Source organism: Macrotis lagotis, chromosome 1 (genome assembly GCF_037893015.1).
Source record: "Macrotis lagotis isolate mMagLag1 chromosome 1, bilby.v1.9.chrom.fasta, whole genome shotgun sequence".
Lineage (NCBI taxonomy): Eukaryota > Metazoa > Chordata > Mammalia > Peramelemorphia > Peramelidae > Macrotis > Macrotis lagotis.
The window spans coordinates 161523884-161546611 of record NC_133658.1 but is presented as its reverse complement, the minus strand read 5'-3'; the positions used below and the strand labels follow the sequence as shown (position 1 = coordinate 161546611).

The 22728-nt window shown below is 37.5% G+C and overlaps 1 protein-coding gene across 2 annotated transcripts in view; it reads left to right on the top strand.

Moving 5' to 3' along the window:
- The first annotated feature begins 266 nt into the window (after window positions 1-266).
- Window positions 267-22728, top strand: part of ENTPD6 (ectonucleoside triphosphate diphosphohydrolase 6) — a 50734-nt gene continuing 28272 nt past the window's right edge. Inside the window, exons 1-4 of one of the 2 annotated variants that reach the window (XM_074209308.1) lie at window positions 267-374; window positions 13946-14267; window positions 18190-18266; window positions 19956-20099. In XM_074209308.1, coding sequence (XP_074065409.1) covers window positions 13976-14267; window positions 18190-18266; window positions 19956-20099 — 513 coding nt within the window. In that variant the 5' untranslated portion in view covers window positions 267-374; window positions 13946-13975. Of the gene's footprint in view, window positions 375-1249; window positions 1361-13945; window positions 14268-18189; window positions 18267-19955; window positions 20100-22728 lie in introns of those variants that run through there. The other variant, XM_074209307.1, reaches the window with a different exon arrangement.

The window sequence follows — 22728 nt, the reverse complement described above, 5'->3', positions numbered from 1 at the left end:
CAAGGTATCCCTATACCCTTTCGGTTTATAGCTGCCAGGTAGCTCACAAAAGGAGCTATTTATCTAGATAACAATGGGATGGAAACCAGACACCCATAGGCTGTGCAAGGCTAGCACAGAAGGAAATAATATTGGGCATGACATTTTTCTCTAATATTTCCTCTTCTCCAGCTGAGTCATATAGTAGAAGGAACTGGAATAAGGAAACCTGGAAGGGTAGGAAGAGGCTGGGTTATAAAGGGTATTAAATGAAAGAGTAAAGGTGATAGGGAACCACTGGCAATGCTCGCGTGGGAATGGGAGCCTGCCCTGAAGGAAAAGCAATTTGACATTTGAGTAGAAGATGAGCTGGAGCAGGCAGAGACTTGAAGCAGGTAATTAAGGGTAGTGAAAGGAGATGTTAATGAGGCATTAATAATGAGGGTGGGGGCGGTTAGGTGGCACAGGGAATAAAGCACTGGCCCTGGAGTCAGGAGGACCTGGGTTCAAATACGGTCTCAGACACTTAATAATTACCTAGCTGTGTGGCCTTAGGCCACCTAACTCCATTTGCCTTGCAAAAATCTAATAATAATAATAATAATAGTAATAATAATAATAATAATAATAAGGGTGGTTGTGAAGTGTGAGGTGGGATAGGAGTGCAACGCGGGGGGCTGGAGGGAGAGGGGTTCCAAGGATGAGAAGGAAGTGGCAAACCACTCCAGCATCTTTGGCAAGAATGGGCTCCTGAAGCCCCTTGCCACTGGGGGGGCGCAAAGTAATGGATCCTGTAGCGGCTTGGTGAGTCTGAGATGCCCGGGAGGGCGGGGGTCCGCTTTTAAATCTAGGTAATCCGGGTTTTCCCCTAACCCGGGCCTCGGGGTCCGGGCCGGGCCCTCTCCGCCGTGCCGGTCTTCAAGCATTCATTACTGGGGGCACAGGGGGGCCCCGGGCGGCCTCGCCGCGGGGGTCCCGGTCCAGGAAGGCGGGCAGGGAGAGTTGTCGGGAGGCCGAAACCAGCGCCCGGCGCGGGGCGCCTTCCCGCCCAACCGCGGGCGGAGGCGCGAGGCCGGCAAAGCGAACCGGGGCCGGGGCCGGGGCCGGGGCCGGGGCCGGGGCCGGGGGCCGGGGCCGGGGCCGGGGCCGGGGCCCCGGGGAGGGGCGGGGCCAGGGGGCGCTCGCGGCCGGCGCCTGCGCCTGCGCGCTGGGCCGGGCCCGGGGCTCCGCCTCCCGCGGCGCGTGACGCCGAGCCCGCCGGGGGCGGGGCCCGAGGGCAGCCGGGCGCGGGCCGGGCCTCGGAGCCGCACGCGTCGGGGGAGGAGCGCGCCGCCCTCGCCGTTGGATGGGGGCTCCCGGGAGCGCGGCCGGCGGGCGGAGGGTGAGTGCGGGAGGGCGGGCGGGTCCGGGAGACACCCCGCGCCGCGCCGCCCCGGCGAGCCCGGGAACCCCCGGGGCGCCCCTCCTGGGGTCGCCGGCGGCCGGGGCTGGGACCGATGGGCGCGCCCAGCGCCCGCGCCTTGGAGGCCAGCCGGCCCTCGGAGCCCGGCCGTAGCCCTGCCGGATGGGAGCCCCGGAGGGAGACCTCCCGAGCCGAGGCGAGCGGGCCCGGCGGGCCTCCGGACCCCGACCCCGGCGGGCGCGCGCTGTTGGCGCCACCTCCGCACCCCGGGACTCTTGCAAAGACCGCTGCCCATTTTTGTCTCTCCATCTCCCTAGAACCCGCGGCTTACAGCGGGTGCCCTTAACGGTGTCCGTTTGGGTGCAAGCTGGTGTGAGGTTTCATTTATTATAAATTGCATAAGCCTTTATTAAAATCCAACCGGGGGCGAAACTGTAGGCTAAGCCCTGGGGCACAGACCCCTGCCCTCTGGAGAGCCGCCCTCTCCCGGGGACGCCGGGTTCCACGGTTCAGGACAGGTGACTCCACCCTGGGGGGCAGCCAGAGACCAGAGGCGCTTTCACCCGGCTGGAAGGAAGGCCCACGCTTTTATGGTTGTGCCAGATGCTGCTTGAAGTGCCATCCTGGATAGCAGGACTCCACTCCTGGAGATCTCTACCATGCAAATGAAACTTTGTGATGAATTCTGCAGATTGTGAATTTTGCATTGCAATTGCACGTGGAATATGAATTTCTCCACATTATTCTAAGGCCCTCTATCTACATTCTTACCGTAGGCTGCTTTAATGATTTCAGTCTTCCTTGGCACGCTGTGTCCCAGCCAGACTGGACTTCTCAGTTCTCAGGTTGTAATCTGCCTTTTGTCCTCTGTGCATTCCTGCAATCCATTCCCTGTGGCTGGGACACAGACTTCCTTGCCACTCCCTGGCAAAGCCCATCTCAAATAAAACCTTTACTAGACACCTGGTCACTCCTCCCCAAACCTGAAAGCTCTCTGCCCCGTCTCCTTTTACTTTTCACCCTGCATGACACTTAGATTGTGTTTCCCTTATATCTTTCCCCATTCCACTGTAAACTTTTTGAGGCCAGGTAATATACCGGTTTTTGCCATTTTTAGTCCCACATCCTTGCACATATAAGGCATTTAATAAATGTTTCATTAATTGAGTTTGTCCAGAGAATTACTTCCTTGTTTATACTAGATAAAATTATATGCTCACAGTATAACCAAATAGGAAAAAGAAAAAAAAAAACTGGCCTGCTTTCCTTAACAGTTCAAATAATGACAAATCAGGAAATATTTTCCTTTCCCCATTCCCCAAAAGGAATAATCTGAGAAGGACTTAATTGTGTTTTTTTTTCTCCTTCATATTTTGCTTTCATGGAAGATTGGGAGGAAGTGAGTAGGTACAATCCCAGGAGTGTTTCACATTGAGTTTACCAGGAATTTGAAACAACAAATAGGGCTAAAGGATCTATTTGGCTAAGTAAGATTTTGCTGTAATTACTACTCTTCTGTAGCACCAGAATGAACATTTTGTGGAAAGGGGAGGAAAAGCCGCAGTTAAGCTTGTTAAAGAATTACAAGTGGTTTCTGAAGTATGCCTTTAATATATTTTATCTTTTTTTTCTTTTTTTTAGTCTTTTTTTTTTTTTTGCAAGGCAATGGGGTTAAGTGGTTTGCCCAAGGCCACACACAGCTAGGTAATTATTAGGTGTCTGAGGGCAGATTTGAACTCAGGTTCTCCCGACTACAGGGCCCATGCTCTATCCACTGAATCACCTAGCCACCCCTTTATATACTTTAAATGTGTTCCTTGGTTTTCAGTGATATTGTGATCATTTTTCTTCATAACCCTTTCATTTTCTTTAACAGCAATAAGATAGGTTGCTTATTTCTACTTACAGAGTAGTAGAAGTTTTATTTTCAAAAGTTCTATGTTTCAGGAAATTTATTAAGAATCTAATTCCTAGAAAGTTGGCTGGAGGACAATGTCCATCACTCTTTAAGACTGGGTTCAAAATTCACACTTCCTCTAGTGATTCTGATTAATCTCATTTCACCTTTTATGAAAGATGCAAATAGAAAAAGTTCTTGGTCTTTTTCTACTTGAGGGCATCATTTATCCCTCTAACAGAACCTTTCCTTATGCTACTCCCAAATGGCTTTTTCCTCCTATCCTAGACCTAATATATTCTGAGCCTATATCTTGCCTCTCTTATCATAGTCCTTAATGTTTGGTAGAAGTTTGGGGAAATTAATTCATACTATACTGTGAATGACTGACAATGGCTACATGTATTACTCTTCCTAGAAATATCTGTGTTTTAAAAGTGTCCAAATCTTAACCCAAATGATAAATGATATTTTCAGGTTAGGCCTCTTTCTTAGGGCCCCCCCCCCACTTACTTAAAATTATAATTCTCTTAAAATGCAGAATGGGCTGCCTTACTAAGTTTCCACCTAATTAGCAAAGACTTCTTGTTCATTTTATTCTGCTGGTGTCTTGGGGGGGGGGCTGTATAGGTTGGACTAGATGACCACAGGGTCCTTTCCAAGTATAAAATTTTGCCTTTTTTTTCCCCCCCATAACCCCAAGGCATCAAGCTCAGCCACTTCCATAATAGATCTTCCATAGATGTTTCTTAATTGATGTTTTCAATATACACAAAAATTTAACCTCCATCCAAGCATTTTTCTGGAAGTTGGACTTTTTTCTAGTATTTTCAACACTTTCTGCTTGAAGAGAGTACTAGATTTAACTGCTAAATCTGTTTTTTAATCTCCAGTGTCTATTTTCTAATTTGTAGATTTGTAGGGTCAATAAAGTCACAAATAGAGAATATTGATAGAGGATAATATTGGTTGCAACTTAAATTTATAAAAAAATAACAAACCAAATGTAACACTTTTTAAAGGGAGCCAGGTTTTTTTTTTGTACTTTTATTTTTGGCATGCCTGTCAAGTCTAACCTTGTCTGACCTTGTCCAAAGGCATAGTTAGGAAAAAGATGTGAGCAAAGGGCACCTGAGACACTCTTCTGTCTTTCTGAGTCTCTCTGGGCTTGCTGTCTGCCCTTTGTGGTTCCTGTAAGAGTGCCACAAATGTGTTTTCTGGCTTTTAATCTTCTGGGATTTCAAAAGCTCTGTATAGAAGGAATATTTGAGTGAGAATCTCAACTCTTCTCTTGTGTTTAAAATCACTTATGCAGATTCTTCCAAACCAAAGAAGAAATGTTTGCTATTTTTAGAAGTGATCATAAAACCCAGCTAAAGGCCTGCTTCATGTGTCTTTCCTGTATAAATTCAGTTAAGTCTATTTGTTTATGCCTCCCAAGTGAGTGGTTGTTTTATAATTTCTTAGAAGCAGTTTAGATAGAATACTGGACTCGGGGTCAGGAAGAATAGAGTTCAAATCCAACCTCATACTAAGTATGTAATGCTAGATACATCACTCGATCTCAGATTACCTCCGTAACCTCACCTGTAAAATGGGTATAATACCCATTTCAAGGTTGTCTCAAGGATAAAATGAAATATTATTTATCATTCTCTCATTTTTTAAATTTTTTTATTTAAGGCAATGGGGTTAAGTGACTAGCCCAAGGTCACACAGCTAGACAATCATTAATTGTCTAAGGTCATATTTGAACTCAGGTCCTCCTGACACCAAGGCCGTTGCTCTATCCATTGCACCACCTAGCTGTCTCCCTATCATTCTATTCGTAAACCTTAAAGGGCTATGTAAATGGTAGCTATCATTATTATCAGTAATATTGCTCATTGTTTTCCAACATGCTCTTTAAGATTTTACAAATGAGTTTCTATTCTAAACCAGTATTATTCTTTTTCTGTTGGCAGGTATCAGGTGTTTAATAATGAAGATCATTTTTAGGTTCTTCTCATTAAAGTAGTTGATTTACATTGATTAAGCTTGTCTTCCAAACCATGGTAATCTGTATTGGTATCCTTTCCTTTATTCATTTTGCATTTCTGATATGAGTAACTTCTCTAAATAGTTAAGTTTAGAGTTTTTGTAACTGCATTCCACATAAGGAACCATGGTAACCATCCAGTTGAATCCTTAGCTGAAAAAGAATCACTATAGTTCACCTGACATGTGGATATTCAGCCTCTTCTTGAAAATAACCAGAGAAGAACCCACTCCCTCTCCTAGCAGTGCATTCTACTTAGATACTTCTGATTTTTGGGAATTCTTTCCTTATATCAAGCCTAAATCTTCCTCTTCCAATTTCCTAACTAAATCTTCCCCCTCCCAACTGTTGGTATTGGAGGAAAAAAATCTAATTATTCCAACATGGTTGTCCTTCCAGTACTGGAACTCATCTCTCAAATTCCCCATCAAGTCTTCTTTTCTCAAGTTGAACATTCCTGTCTCCTTAAGGACATGGACCATCTTAGATGCTCTCTGCTGGACACTTTCCATATTATCAATGTGACTTCTTTGTTAGTAGCAGAGATGGGGTCAGACTGGGACAGACAGGCGCTGTCTTCTTTTCAGAAGCTTTTTCTCACATACAGTCCAGGAGCTTTTTGGGGGTGCCAAGTGACATGAATATATAATCCATTAAAACCACCAGCTCTTTTTTTCAGACAAACTGCTATGTAAGCCATGCTTTCCCAGCTTTTTATTGATAAGGTCATTTTTGCATAATCTCATTTCTTTTTTAAAAAATATTTTATTGGGGTAGCTAGGTGGCACAGTGGATAGAGTCAGGATGGAGTCAGGAGGACCTGAGTTCAAATTTGACCTCAGACACTTAATAATTGCCTAGCAATTGTGTGACCTTGGGCAAGTCACTTAACCCCATTGCCTTACAAAAACCTAAAAAAAAAATTTATTTATTTGTTTTTTCCAACCTCATGCAAGGGTTGTTTTTAACCAATTTTTTTTTTTTGGCAAGATTTTGAGTTTTACATTTTTCACTCTCTCCCCTCCCCCTGACAGAAAGCAATCTATTATAATACCTATTTATATTTAATCCTTTTCAGTTCAGTCCAATGTTCTTTCTAGCTTATCAAGATATTTTTGAATCCCCTGAGGAAGCTATTAGGGAAAACTCCCCCCAAACTAAGGAGGTTTTGGCCTTCATTAAAGAAGAGCAAAACCCAAATTAGGTTAAAAGCACACCTTCAGTTCACCTGTATAGGGAAGTTCAGCCCAAGGGCCAGATCTCCTGCTGATGGGCACTTACCCTTGATTCAATCAAAAGTAGGATGGAGAGGACTAGGGCAAGGGGCAGAGAAGATAGGAAAAAGAGGCAGGGGAGGAGACATTCCAGTAAGCAAAGTCTAAAAGACTTTCAAAGCAAGTGTGTACATGTGTGTGTATGTATGTATATATGAATGTATATAAAAGTCTTTTGATGGCATTAGAAGGCAAGCCTTTTGTTTTACTATTATAGGAGTCTTCTCTAAGCACCCTTTTCAAAAGTTAATTGGCATAAATATCAGAAGGTACTTTGGTCTTAATTGAACCTCATCACTCCTCTCTGTTCCCTAATTTGAACTGTAAGGAGATTCATGAAATAGGGGGTTTACAGTCACACATATTACAGAAATAGAAGTTTAAAATTTATTCACCTTTGACACCCCTCATCCAACTTGCCTCCTAATTTCTACTCAACTACAAATTTGGCAAGCATTCCATCTGTGTTTTTATTTAAGTTGTTTATTCATACTGCACCTATGTGATTCACAAGTCTCTGGCCCCTCTCATTCCTTACTCCTGAACCATCTTTTTGAATATATCTTTTATTGTCAGAGTAAGCTTTGTGAAACACCCTTTTCATCATGTTACTCCTCCATTCAAAAATTATCAGACATACTTTGTTGCTCACAGAATAAAGTCCAGACTTATTAGGTTGGATTCTACAATCTGACTCACCTGGTCCACCTATTATTATTCCTCTACAGGAAACTTTAGTTTCTGCCAAAATAGTCTTCTCTCCTATCCTTGAGTGTGCTTGGAGATTTCTTGCCCCTCTGAATTTTTATACCTGGAATTCCTTTACCTCTCTTTTTCTACCTGCCTATCTCTTCTCACCAAACTTACATTCTACCTCCTCATCCATCTTAAATTGCTCCCTTTTCCAAATCTTATACCACTTACTGACCACACCTCTTATATAGCACCTAGCATATATTACCCTATAGTGGTAAAAGTATTTTTAACACATATTAAAACCCCACATAGATTATAAGCTACTAGAGAGCTGAGGACTTTATTATACATTTCTTTTTATTGCCAAAAGATGTTGCATGTAGGTACACAAATATTTATTGATTAAAATAATTGATTAGGCAAATAATAAAAAAGTCCAATATCTTGTAGAATCATTTAGTGGTGTGTTGCTTCAACTTAGCAAGGAAGGGACTGTCTTGTTTATTCATTCTTAGCTTCAGATGGTCACTGAAAAGTTGTAAAAGACTTAAGATGACATGTAATCCAAACTACACTTGACCTAGAAGGTACCCCTGCTTCCCTAATAATGGATCATTTGTTTGAAGTTCTGAAGATAAAGAGCCTCTGCCTCCTGAGACATCTCTCTTTCCTTGGGGTAATTTTAATTGTTGGGAAACTTAACTTTTCATAAAGCCCAAATTTGCCTTTTAGCCATTTCCTCTCTTTGCTTTTTATGATCCAAGGATAAAAGCAGAAGATAAGTGAAGATAGATTTCATGTGCTGTCTTCTTCAGACTTAATATACCCAGTTCTTCAAATAATTCTCTCCTGGTGTAAACAGAAGGCCCTTTATGATCCTTGTTGCCCTCCTCTGTACATTTTCCAACTTTTCCTAAAATCTAGGGCCCAGAATTGAATATAATATTCTGGTTGTGGTCTGACCAGGGCAGAGTATTCCTAATAGTTTACCTTTCCTAATTCAATCAAAAATTGGACTTGCCTTTTTAGCTACCATATTATATTAATGTCGATTTTGATGCCCATTAATACATAATACAAACTGTTCTCTAACCTTTCCCCATATTGTATTTGTGAAGCTGATTTTATGAGCCCAAGTAGAAAACTACATTTATAACTATCAAATTTTATCTTTTCATTCTGGTTCTTTAATCCATTACTTTAGTTCTCCCTCCCTGCAAAGCTGATGTGCATGCCATCTCTGTAGTTGTTTAGTTCAGTAATAACAATGTTAAACAGCCTAGGGCCAAGTACACATGGCGGGAGGGTGCTCTGTTAAGTGCCTTCTTCTAAGGTAATAGCCCATAAGAAGCATTAAGGATACAAAGAACTATAAGATACCATCTCTGCCCTCAATTGATTGTATATGGGTAAGGACCAATGTGATAGGAACTGGGGATATAAGGGGAAAAAATGAAAAATTGTGTTTTTCAGGAGCTTCTATTTTATATGCATTTTTTTTGCTCTAAAATTTCAAGATTGAAATTGTCTAGGCCAGTCACCCACCAGATACACTAATCTCTTCTAGAACATTGTTTTCAAGTACATAGTGGATATAAAACAAGCCTGCCCAATTCTTATTTTATTTCTGTTATTTCTACCAAAAAGAAAAGTTCTTTTGCTGGAAAGAACAAACAAAAACAGCAACTTTAGGGAACTAATTCCCAAATAAGTAGAAAAATAGCAAGAAAGTATTTAAATTACCCTAGATGAATTCAACTTATCTGACCCAAATGAACTACATTTGCTAATTCCAAAAATTGGTGAATACACTATCTGAGCCATTGGTGGGTGATACTGTAAAGATCTTGGAGAACAGTAGAGATGCTGTAGAACTGGAGAAAGGTAAGTGTCCTGATTTTTAAAAGAAACCTGCAACCTATAGTCCAGTGAACTTGATGTCTATCACTAGCAGAATTTTAGTTGGTGTTACATGTTCTTCCTTCTCAAAGACCATGACGGTGGGGAGGTGATGACATGACAAGCAAGTGAATTGGATTTAAGTATGTATGTGTGTGTGTGGGGGGGTGCTATGCAGAGTCACCAGCCTTACTTTCTTCTCTGGAGTCATCAGGGTCCAGTGGTCCAATATGGGTCAGGACAACTGGTGATGGCCCTGGATGCAGTTGGAGACCTTGACCTTTTGAAGCTAGGTCTTTCCCAGGTCACAATGCCCATTCAGTCATTAAGGTTAGGTAAGAGAGAAATGAGACAAAGAGATCAAAAATGACCACTTCCAAAAAAGAAGAAAAAGAAAGGAAAAAAAAATTATTGGATGGGTAATAACCTTAAAGGATATCTTAGTGATTAAGGAAAGTGAGTAAAGGCAAAATTTTATTACAGATTTTTAAAGTATTGTGATGATTTAAGTGATGATTGCAGAGCAAGCAGACATTGATTGTGCCAGACTAATCTTTACCTTTTCCTCACAGGTTACTAAACTAATTCAGGAAGATGGAATACATACAGATTAACAGAGCATTTGTTAGTCTTTCATGCTATTTTTATGGAGAGGATAAGGAAATGTGGGCTATATGATAGTAAAATTTGTTAGACTTGGAACTGATTTTTATGGCTGATTGATCTCAGAGTACTTTGAATGATGTAGATCATTTTGACCCAGAGGTCCCCAAAGGAATTCCTCAGGAATCTATTCTTGACTCTGCAGTATTTAACATTTATCAGTGATTTGAATAAAGGCATAGGAAAGAGCCTCATGAAATTTACAGATGACCTAAAACTAAACAAGCTAACAGATTATATGGTATTTTTTTTTCAAAAAGATCTTGATAGTCAGGTAGACCATTGGGCTGAATGTCATAGAATGACATTTAATTTCAAGATATCAGCTTTACGAGCACAGCATAGGGAAGACATGATTGAATTTCTATTGGTCTGGAAGAGATCTGGGGTGTATGGAATATAAGTTCATTAGAAATGAGCAACAAGATAAAGAAACCTCCAAAAACTCAGTGCATTCTGGAGCCACATTCAGAGAGGAATCAGTTCCAGGAATAAAGAGGTTACTGTCTCCTATACTCTGCCCTGATTCAGCCACGTCAGAAGGATTGTGGTCAGTTTAGTGAGTCTTCAGAGCAGAGAGCACAACCAAAATGGTACAGGACCTTATGCCATGTGAAAGAAAACTGAATGAAGTAACCTAAATATTAGAATACTGGAGTATGGTAATGAGATTAGATGTATTCTGCCCTGAGAGGTAAAAACCAGGAGCTTTTGGTAGAATTAGCTAAAAGGGACACTTTGACTTGATGCAAGAAAAAAACTACCCAATGATGAAAGCTAACTAAAAGTGGGAATAGGCTTCCTCAGGGGGAGAGTAGTTTCCCTTCCCATAGATCTCAAGCCAAAGATTGTATGAACACTTTACAAAGATTATAATAGTAGCAAGTCTCTTGGATAAAGGTTGAACTAGAGGCATCTTTTAACTCAGAAATGATGTGATTCTGTGATCTCTCCTGTATTTGAACCCTCCCAGATCTCTCAGACTTATGATTACTCATTCAACAAATAATTTAATAAGTTCAGTACTCTACTAGCCAACCTATTTAAAATTTGAAAAACTTTAATGGTGAGAAAGTGCTTCCTATGACTGCTTAGATACCATGCTTCTGAAGCAGCAGTTACTAATTATCTCCTGTTCTTCAAACCTATTTCAGGTTTAAGCAATTTGTAATTGCTTTATAATAGCATTAGGATGGGTGATAACTGAATAATTGGGTATTGTTTTAATCAGTCATTAAATTCCCTTAACCAGAATAAATATATAGAAGTTATTCTGTCTTTAAGAAGGTTCTATAAATTGGATAAATCATTTATTTCAACTGTAATGCCCTGAAGTCATATTTTTTAAACTCTAAGTAGAATTTAATGGAGTTTTCAAGTAATTAATGGGCTCTTGCTTCTCAAAAAAAAGTCCCTCACTTTATCCCTCCATTCTTGCTAACCCATCATCCCACATATCTTCTTTTTGTGGCTAAATTCCTTGAGAAGACTACCTCTAATTTAAACTTTCACTTTGTTCTCACTCTCTTCTTAACTATCCAGTCTATCTTTTGCTCTCTCTACAAAGTTATCAATGATCACTGAAATGCTAAATCTAATGGCCTTTCAATCCTCTTTCTTGACATTGTCAGTAATTCTCTTTTCCCCCTCAGTATACTCTTCTATCTCAGTTTTTGTGACATTACTCTGTTCTGGTTCTCTTCCTACCCATAGGATCTGCTTCTCAGTCTCCTTTGCCCAATCTTCATCCGTGCTAATCATGAGTATTCCCAATGCTCTGTCCTGGGCCCTCTTCTTTTCTTCCTTTGTACTGTTTTACTTAATGATCTCATTAGTTTTAATGGATTAAATTGCCATGATTTGCAGATCTACATATATGTCCCAGACTTCTCTTAGCCTCAGGCCTTGCATCTTCAGCTACCTCTTAGATATGTCAGATTGGGTGTCCTTTAGACATGTTAAACTCAATATGTCCAAAACTAAACTTTGATGAACTCTTGCCTCATGAATTCCTTCTTCCTAATTTTCCTATTACAGTGGAGCACACAATCCTCCCACTAATCCAGAGTTATAAACTTAGTGTCAGACTCGGCTCCTCACTCTGACCCCCTCATCTCCAGTCTGTTTCCAAATTACATCAATTCTACCTTTGCAACAGATATGCCCCCTTCTCTATGACTGTAACCACCTTGGTCATCACTTCATGCCAGACTATAGGAATAGCTGCTAATTGATCTCCCTATGTCAAGCTTCTCCCTATTCCAGACTTAGTGCTGTCAAATTGATTCTCTGAAAGCACATACCTGATCATGTCTCTCCTCTATTTAGTAATGGTCAATGGTTTTCTGTCACTTCCAGGATCAAATATAAAATCTTCTGTTTGGTTGTCATCTTCTTAACCCGGCCCCTTCCTACCTCTCCACACTTCTTACTTTGCTGGCTGGCTGTATTGCAAAGTAGGGAAGATGATATACAGAGTATACTGGCCTCATTGCTTCAGCAAGATACTCTATCTCCTTTCTCTGTGTTTTTACTGACTGTCCCCAAACCTGGATTCACTCACTCTTCATCTCTGTCTCCTGGCTTTCTCCATTCACACCTTCTACAATAGACCTTTCCAAGTTTTCTTGATATGAGTGCCTTCCCTCAGTTGATTATCTCCAATTTGTCCTGTATGTATGTTGTTCATGCATTGTTCTTTGCAGATTATCTCCACACTTTAGATTTTAAGTGTCAGGGTTTGTTAGGGGTTTCTTGACCTTTTTTTTTTTTGTATTTCCAGTGCTTGGCAGAGTTGCCTGCATATAATAGGTACTTTACCACAGAAATAAACAGCAAGAGAATGTTGTTTGGAGTGAAAAAGAAATTCATTATTTTTTGAGATTTTTTTCTGTAAAAGATAAAAATCAAAAGGAAAGAAATAGAAAAGAAAAAGATATTAATCATTTATGGGTGAAAAACATACCAAACAAAAATTTATTATCCATAATTTATAATGAATTGGCAAAAATATGTATTAAGATTTTACTCAAGTTCTTTGGGAAAAATACAGACAGTTCATTTTCAAATATATATATATCCTCTCTATTAACTAAAGAAATACAAAACAAAACAGCTTTAAGGGTATTATAGAGACTTTCAGCTAGTTTAAAATAATTCTCTATATCTATATAGATATAGATATAAAATTGTGAAGCCTAGCCTTAGAAAGGATGCAGGGTACACGAATAAATTGCTAATGGCACTATAATTTGGCTTCATCTTTGGGAAAATAATAGGATGATGATGTTAATAAAGGCTAAAAAATAATTCTTATCTTTTGACCTAGTCATTTTATTTTAGGGGACTATCCTCCAAGGCTATAATTCAAAAAGAAAGAACTCTTCCAATATTTTTATTCTAACTAATTAAAATCACAGAAGACTGCAAACAACCCAAAGGCCTCAGGGTAGCAACTAGCAAATAAGCAGATTATAGCAAATAAGCATGATGGAATATTGGATTGTTATGGAAAATAACAAGTATGTAAATCCAAGTCATCACTGCATGAAAAGATGTATATAAAGTAAGGGGGGGAAGAACACAAAATAATTTATACACAGTAATCACAACTTTGCAAAAAAGTAGTTATTAACAAAGTTTAACAGAAACATTAGAGTGATGTCATTAGAAGACTCAAAATTATGTACATAAGAAAGAAAAAATGTTAGTGACCAGTATCACAGATCAGTTTTTACTTAGACTTTTGCTTATTGTTAAGATTCAGCAATGAAATTTTAAAACCTAGACCATTTCAAAAATCAGTTGGTTTCACAGTGGTTTTTTAAATGTTTCAAGTTTTGTTTCTAGTTCAAGGAAAAGAAAACATTTCAGTTTTGGGTTAAGATTTGATTACTTCTCTGGTCTCAGACACTCAGACACCTAGCTGTGTGGCCTTGGGCAAGCCACTTAACCCCATTTGCCTTGCAAAAACCTAAAAACAAAATAAAACAAAAAGATTTGATTACTTGGCTACAATGAAGCTTACACATAAAATGTTTATTGTAATAAAATATCTTGTAGTCTAAACTATGGCTCTTACTTTTCCTTTCCTGTAGTTGTAACACAGAATTCTGATATCTAAAGAAATGAAAAAAGCATTGAGAAATAGTAATGGAAACATGAAGATATCCAAAATTGCTTATCCATTGGGACTATTTGTATGTCTGTTCATATATGTTGCATATGTAAAATGGCGGTGGGCCTTTGCTACTCAAAGAATCTTCAGCATAACAGAGACTGCTATGGGAACAAGAAAAAATCAACAGCACCATGAGACGTGGGTGGCTCCTAATCATGCAGTGTTCTATGGAATTATGTTTGATGCTGGAAGCACTGGAACCCGAATACACATCTTTCAGTTCACCCAGACTACAAAAGGTATGACCAAGAAAATGAAGACACACAGACTTTATTTTCTTCATTTCTCTGTATTTGATTTTTGTGTTTTTCATTATTCATGTCATCATCCTCTATTGGCTAATGACATGTGTGTTTCATGTGGACCTGTGGGGTTTTTTTCCATCAAGGGAACTCCTAGTGAAGAAACTTTCTCTACTTATACATTATCAGCAATCATCTGCAACTTGTAGTCTTAGGGAGATATGCCTAGGACACTGGAAGTTAAGAATGACCCATGGCCCTCACAACCTTGTTATGGGACAGGGATGAGATTTGAACGAGATCTCACTAGGGGACTGGCCCTCTATCCATTCTACTATGGTTCCTTTCTGAGGGTGTATAGTTGGAGTGTAATATTTCCCAATATAGACTATGAGGACTTTCCTGGCCCATGGTTTCTATTGCCCAGAGTATAAAGCTACACCACAATACAGGTTGAGAATCTTTTTGGGATCATTTTATGAAACCTACAAGAATTAGATGGTGACTTAGGGATAATGTTTTGTTTTTTTCCTAGAGATTGCTCCTATTCTTGGCTTTCCCAGAGCTCTTTTTTGAGAAAAGCACCAAATGTGTGTTAGGTTATGCTTTGATGGTCTCATTTTATCTATAATCACTTGCATAATTCTTTTATTGAAATCTTTAATTTTATTGAATGTTATCATCAGATATTTTTGTTAAGGAGCAGGTATGCAGACTTTATGTCTACAGAGAGTCCTATGACATTGTCTTTTCCTTTGGGAATTTATATTCTGGCTATAGCTTTATCAAAAAATGAAATGAAAACTGTCATTTACTTAAGAGCTCTTGATTCATATAATTTGAAAATTTTGAAGGAAATGGAAATAGAATAACAAGAAAGATGATTAAGGTAGTGAATTGTAGCATTAAAAGTCTTGTTGAGGTCAGGAAGTATATTTAAATGAATAATTTCATTTTCTTTATTTACTCAATTATAGTTTCTTATTTGGGAAAAAATTCTGTGTCCTTGAGCAAGATGATAGATTGCATTGGCTCATATGTAACCTGAGTTTGGACTGGATGATCTCTAAAATTTTGTGTCTATTTGAAATTGCAGTCATAGGTTTCCTGACTCCTTCAGGAATATGTAGTAAAAAAAAGAGAACTGTTGCTTTGACAACCAAAAATTTCTAGAGAGGAAGTAAAGCCAAACTTTGAATAAATCTGGGAATCTGAAAATTAAAGGACTTATTGGTGGACAAAACAACTTCAATCCCAGGTTATTATGCTTGACTCTAAACATTAATTCTGAACACTTGTTTTCATTAGATCTAGAACCCTTTTTGCCTGCCTCGTTTTGCTTTGAATCTTAGACTCTGACCTTGACGAGTTATGCCACCTGCCTGCCATTTGTCCTAATTTAAGTAGTTCCTAAATTTGTCTGTTAATTATTCCAGATTATAGCCCATAACAGGTCAGGAAAGGCCTGGAAAAGAGAAGAAGCTCAGATGGGGAGGTTGGCTGCTTAAAAAGATATTTCTAAAAGTCAAGTAGAATAGGGGTCTTGTCCAAAGATTCCAGCCAAGACAGAAGGGAACAATCAGGCTCTAAAGGTTACAGCAAGTGAGTTGTCTGTGGTCTTAGAGAAATCACATACAGTAAATGTACAATACAGGATTAGAAGCTCTCTCTAGAGACTGGACAATAAGATATTATAAAGATGATTTATTTAGTAGATATGTAATCTGAGTAAGAGGGATAAATCTTAATAACCAAACTTGAGCTTGGTACTGAATCAGCATCCTTCCAAGGTGAGGGTTCTTTACATACTTCCTATCCATCCAAGGCCAAAATTGGTTTCAGCTTATTTAAAGATTCCACAGGAGGAGACAGGGAGGCATACTTTAATAAGATAGGGAATCAGATACTTCCTGATACATTTGTTAATAAAATCGTTTTTCATTATCAGAATGCCTATCATTTCTTAAGGTTGCCACAACCAACTCTTCCAGTTTCTACTGCTATATTTGCTATTTGCCATTCTCTTTGTTTATTCCTTTTTATTGTTGTTTTCTGCCTCCTTGTGCTCTAATTTTCTCTCTTAGTTAATATGTAATTATTAGAATAATATTTAAGTGCCTTTTAAAATTTTTCTTGGCATATGAACTTATTTACAAAATTATATCATGTAACATTAATTTCTGTTGCAGTTGACTTTTTTGTATAGATCTATGAATTGGTGTATGAATTATTAAGAATGAGTTTTTTAAAATTCAGGATATAAAATTCATTTAGGGTTGGAAGGTGGGAAATTGTAATATATGTAGTAACTTAAAAAAGAAATTTGACCTAGTGATCCCACTATGAGATATGTATAGCCCATCAAGATCAAAGACAGAAACAAAGCTTCATTGTAAACCTATATATTAATAGCAGCACTATTTGTGATAGCAAAGGCCTGGAAAGAAAGCAGTTGTCCACCATTCAGTCATTGGCTGAAAGAATTGTGAAGTATAAATATAATGGAATATTGTTGCAAAATTAGAAAGAGTGAATGAGAAATTCAGAGAAATATTGGAAAGATTGGTAGGAAAGAGTGAAATCAACAGAATCAAAAAACAATATAATAGTAGCAGCAGTGTAAATTAAAAGATAACTTGGGGCAGCTAGATGGCGCAATGGATAAAGCAGCATCCCTGGAGTCTGGAAGACCTGAGTTAAAAATCTAATCTCAGACACTTAATAATTACCTAGCCGTGTGACCTTGGGCAAGTCACTTAACCCTACTGCCTTGGGAAAAAAACCAAACAAATTAATTAATTAAAATAGATTAAAAAATAACTGAAAATAAGCCAAACATTGAGTAAATTAAAAGCAAATAATACTCCCAGAGAATAAATAATAAAATATTTCTATAAGAGAACGTTATATACATTTTCGTACACATTTTGTGTTTCAAAGCTTTTGCTTAATTGCTTTATTTTCTATATTTAGAATTAGATGTAAAAAACTGGGATTAAAGGGAAAGAAGTAAATTTTAAGGCAAAATTTTTTTTAATTGTGTGTTTGTATGTGCATGCTCATGTGCATGTGTTTGCACATGAATGTATGGGATGGGAGGAAGCAGTATTTGAAAAAATACTTTTATCCCAGAGTTTTTCTGGTTTTATTTGTACTCAATTTGTAGTCTTCTTTTTTTTTTTAGGTTTTTGCAAGGCAAAGGGGGTTAAGTGGCTTGCCCAAGGCCACACGGCTAAGTAATTATTAAGTGTCTGAGACCGGATTTGAACCCAGGTACTCCTGACTCCAGGGCCGGTGCTTTATCCACTACGCCACCTAGCCGCCCTTGTAGTCTTTTTAATACCTCTTTTCAGCCGTTTTCATCTGTTCCTTAAGTGGAACACACTCAGGAAATATGAGCTTACTTTCAAAATAAAAAGACTATAAGGAAGTTAAATATAATGCAATAGAATCCTAACTACATCTACCAAAGAAAGATTATGTTTGGTTACTCTGTTCAGTTTTAGATTATCCATAGCATGGTTCCTCTCTGTTAACTGGATTATCACATAGTAACTTTGTTGAAAGTAAAATTACTTTAGGGCAAAAATATTCTTAGATCCCAAAGAAGGAATAATATCATTATTTCACATTTCAAGTCTTAATTTCAAATCTGATTGAGCATGTTTGGAAAGGTCAAATGTAAAGACAATTAAATGAATAATATTTTCCCCACATATAAAATTTTGTAAGTTACAAAACAGTTTGGTTGTTGGTTCACTGATTTTTCATAATATCTACTATTAAAAATTGTATCATCAATAGTAACAGAAACCTTGACAAAATTTCATGGTTGTACCAAACACAAAAAAAAGAGCTAATTTAAGCAAGCTTCACTTCACATAAATCACTTTTCTTTTCACCTTCTTTTTCCTCCTAGAAACTCCCACTTTGACCCATGAAACCTTCAAAGCCCTAAAGCCAGGACTTTCTGCTTATGCTGATGATGTTGATAAGGTAACTTTACTTTCATGAATGCACTGAATCTAAATAACATTTTTTTCTTCACACTAATTTTCAAACTAACCCTCTTTCTAATTATAAAAATTTAGTAACTCCTTTTTTCCTGAGGTAGGAGAAGAGAAGATATTTGTAATCTCAGCTAATAATTACTATTTTAAAGAGTGAGACTCCTTTTTAGAAATAACAGCTAAGTGATGCAGTGGATAGAAGGAAGTAAACTGGAGAGAGCACTGAACCCAGATTGAGGAAAATCTGGGTTCAAATATAGACTCAGTTACTTGCCAGATTTTAGATCCTGGATAAGTCATTTAGCCTATTTGCCTCAGTTTCTTCTTCTGTAAAATGGGGTTAATAGTAGCATTTATATCTTATGGTTGTTGTAAGGATAAAATGAGATAGTAATTATAAAGCAACTTACGTATTATTTTGTACACAGTAAGGGTCTTTTAAATATTAGCTAATGTTTTCATTATTATTGTTACTTTAAAATTCACTATGAATTCCTTTTAAGTTCTTTAATAAAGGAATCCAGAGCTGAAAGAGGTCACATTGACAAAACCTCTCATTTTATGTATGAGGAAATTGAGACCTCCAAAGATATTAAGTGATTTGCCCAAGATTACATAGTAAATTAGTAGCAGAGCTAGAATAATGATCCCAGTTTCATAATGCTCAGTCTAGTGCTTTGTCTGTTTTATGACAAGGTCTTTGCTAAGTTATCTTAAACCATATAATAATGCATTGCTCTTGAGTACTTGCATTGTAGGTCCCAAACATAGTGGTGTGGCTTTGTTTAGAGGGTGTGAATATAGACTTGGAACTGGCAGAGAGCTAGAGGTCATTTAAGTCTTATCACCTCACCTCTCATTTTATAGATAAAAAGCAGATCCAGAATGATTTGATCAAGGTTATTCAGGTGAGGGCCATTAGTGCATATAATAATTAAGTGGCTAAGTTGTATAACTGTATTATTGCTAGTCGATTGATACAGAATGGAGTTCAATTTAGTTTTATTGGGAAATGGTTTAGGGAAATGGTGGTGATATGTGACTGAGCTATGTGGTGGTTAAGCACTGGTAAAGCAATGAAAAGTCTTTCTGACCCATGGATTTATAAATCAGTAGTGATATACTACTACTATTTTCCCTTTAACATTTTCCAAGCATAAGTGAGTTGAATTCTATTCTATTTCTGTCAATCAACAAATACTTATTAAGCTCATACTATGTGCTGAGTACTGTATTAGATACTGAAGATATAAAAACAAAATAATTTCGGCTCTCAGGGAGCTTGCTTTCTAATGGTAGAGAAACTATACATTTGTATAGGTTTATACAAATTTATTTTAGGGAATATTGTGGGAGTCAGCCTTAGCAGTTGGAGGGACCAGTAAAGAAAGTCCTTTACGGAAAGGGGCATTTGGGGGTGGCTAGGTGGTGCAGTGGATAGAGCTCCGGCCTGGAGTCAGGAGTACCTTAGTTCAAATCCGGCCTCAGACACTTAATAATTACCTAGCTGTGTGGCCTTGGGCAAGCCACTTAACCCCATTGCCTTACAAAAAGAAACAAACAAACCCCCCCCCCCCAAAAAAAAAGAAAGGGGCATTTGAATTGAGTCTTAAAGAAAGCCACATTTTTATAGCTCAAAAATGTCAGTATCATATTTTGCTTTTAAAAATCTCAGAGCACCCAGGGAATACAAGAACTACTGAATGTTGCTAAAGAAGAAATTCCTTTTGATCTGTGGAAGGTCACACCTTTGGTTCTTAAGGCAACGGCTGGTTTGCGTCTATTACCAGGTGAAAAGGCTCAGAAGTTGCTACAGAAGGTAATTTTGTCCAGTTTTCCTTTTGAAATATGATAGAATTTTTGTTGGTGATTAAGTATTTAGATAATGTTTCTTATAATTACCACCCTCTCTAATTCCACATCAAAATTTTTTGTCCATACTTCTTATATAGTTGTGGTTCTGTTGTTCTGGTTTTGCTTTTTTTTACTTTGTATATAATTTCTTTTTATTTCTCATACTTGTCAATATTAACGGTGTTAATGATATTCCATAATTTATTTACAATCCAATTTTTGGATTCCTATTTTCTTTCAATTATATAGAATCGTGGACTTAGAGATTTAATATGCTGCTGTGAAAATCTTTGAATAAATTTGAAGAGAAGATAATAACTGGTACAAGTTATTGTACAAGTAAAAGAAAATTTGTGACCAAACAAGTGATAGAAGTAATCTTAAAAACCAAAATAGTTTTGATTGCTAAAAAGCTTTTTTGCACAAATAACGCAGATAGAATTAAAAGAAATTATTGGAAAGGGAGTTACTAGAGAATATTTTCGTCAAAGAAAATAAAACAACTTGACAAAAAACAGCCATTCTTCCATAAATAACTCATCAAAGAATATGATCAGTTTTCAAAAGAAGAAATGCAGTATCTGAAAACATATTCCAAATCACAAATATTAAATGGAAATCAAAGAAAGTATGAGGGTTAACCTTATACTCTGGAAATTGACCAAGATGACCACTCATAGAACAATGTTAAAGGGATTGTGGGAAAGGAGGCAGTACTGATTGATACTATGTCCTGGAAACTGCATCGGTTCAACTGTTCTAGAAAAAAAAAAATTTTAAATGTCAAAAAGAAAAATTGTTAAATTGTTCATATCCCTTGATCTATTAATCCACCACTGGGTATATACTCCAAGGAGGTCAGAAACAAAAAATTCAATAGAAAAACATTTATTAAATGCCTTCTGTGTGACAGTCATAGTGCTGAGTACTGGAAATATAAAGACAAAAATAAAATAATCATTTATTTCAAGGAATATACATTATATAAAATAATTACAGAGAATAAATCAATACAGTAAAAAAAGTAAATGTCCACCAGTTGGGAATTGGCTGAAGAAGAAAAAACATAGTTTATGAATGCTTAAATTATTTCCATTGTTAAAAGGGGGAGTTTGGTATGAGTAGGGAGGGAGGAAAGGATATGATGGGGTATATCTAGAAATTATAGTGATATAAAAACTAGAGGCACCAAAGAAAACTTTTTAAGTAAAAAGAAAAAACTTCAGACAGCTTGGGGAAACTGGGTGGAAAGGGAAGGAAAGAAAATAGAGAAAATGACAATTCTTAAGGAATAATAAAAACATTGAATCAAAGGATTTGCTGATTGTTTTCAATCACGAATCAGCTGCTCTCAAATATTTATTTAGTCAACCTCATTTTTGAGGTAAAAGAGTATGTACATAGCTTCTTTAAAATAGATCCTGTTTTTAAGTGCTTCCACATAGATTTTATATCATTCCTCATTAATCTCTTCTAAAACTTATAGTCTCAGTTTTTCAACTAATATACATCTCTTATGTTTCAGTGTAAGCCAAGTTTGATCACAATGAGTATAAGCACTTTGTCCTCCTAGTGTAGCAATACAGTGTCTTTGAAACTCAGATTCGTAGAGTCATTTAGCCATCTATTTTCCAAGCTAAATAATCCTCCCCATTCCTTTTACTTTTAATTTGTTAGTTGTTTGATGATAAATTTCAATTCACAATTTTAATGGATACTCTATTCCCCTTGAGTACCCCCCCAAAAATGAAAAAGAAAAACATAAATCCTGAAATCTTACTTAGATCCATGAAAAATAACAAGATAAAACTAGTTATAGCCTGGTAGAATTAAGTAATCATAACTAGGTGCCTTCATATAGGCTTCTTAAATAGTTATCTATTGATAGTTATTCATAGATCATCTAGATAGCTAAGGCTATTACTGTGTTTTATTTATGTATATATATATGTATATATATGTATGTATACAGAGAGAGAGAGAGAGAGAGAGAGAGAATGTTTTAGAGTTATTTCCGGTTACATTATTTTATATAGAGAGTTGTTGGAGTTTAGAAAACGTGATTCAGAGTTTTGGAATACACATTTGGAAGTTAAAATCCCATTAAGTGAAATAATGTTATCAAAGTACATGTTAAACTAGTGTTAACACCAATACCTGACTATAAAACATGAATATTTTTTGAGTAACTGTAAACTCAAATTTGATATCAAACACCAATCTTTCACCTATTAACCCAAACCTATGGTAAATCTCCCACTATATTCAAGCAAAGAAAAAGTTTGCTTTTCTCTCCTTCTGAATGTGCACTTTCTTTGGCTTTATTTACTTTTTACATGTAATATGCATGATCTGTAGATATACATATACACACACAAATAGATTGAAAGAAAGTCCTTCTGTTTCTCTTACTTTTTTTTTTGTCTTATCTGACCTGCTCCTTCTCAGTCTTCTTTTCTACAACGTGACCCAAATGATGTCCATTCAACTTTGGTGTTCCTGAGTCTCTGTCTTGTACTTTCTTCTCCCTCTATATTAGTTCACAAAGTGATTTCATCAGTTCACCTGGTTTCAATTATCATCTCTATGCTGAT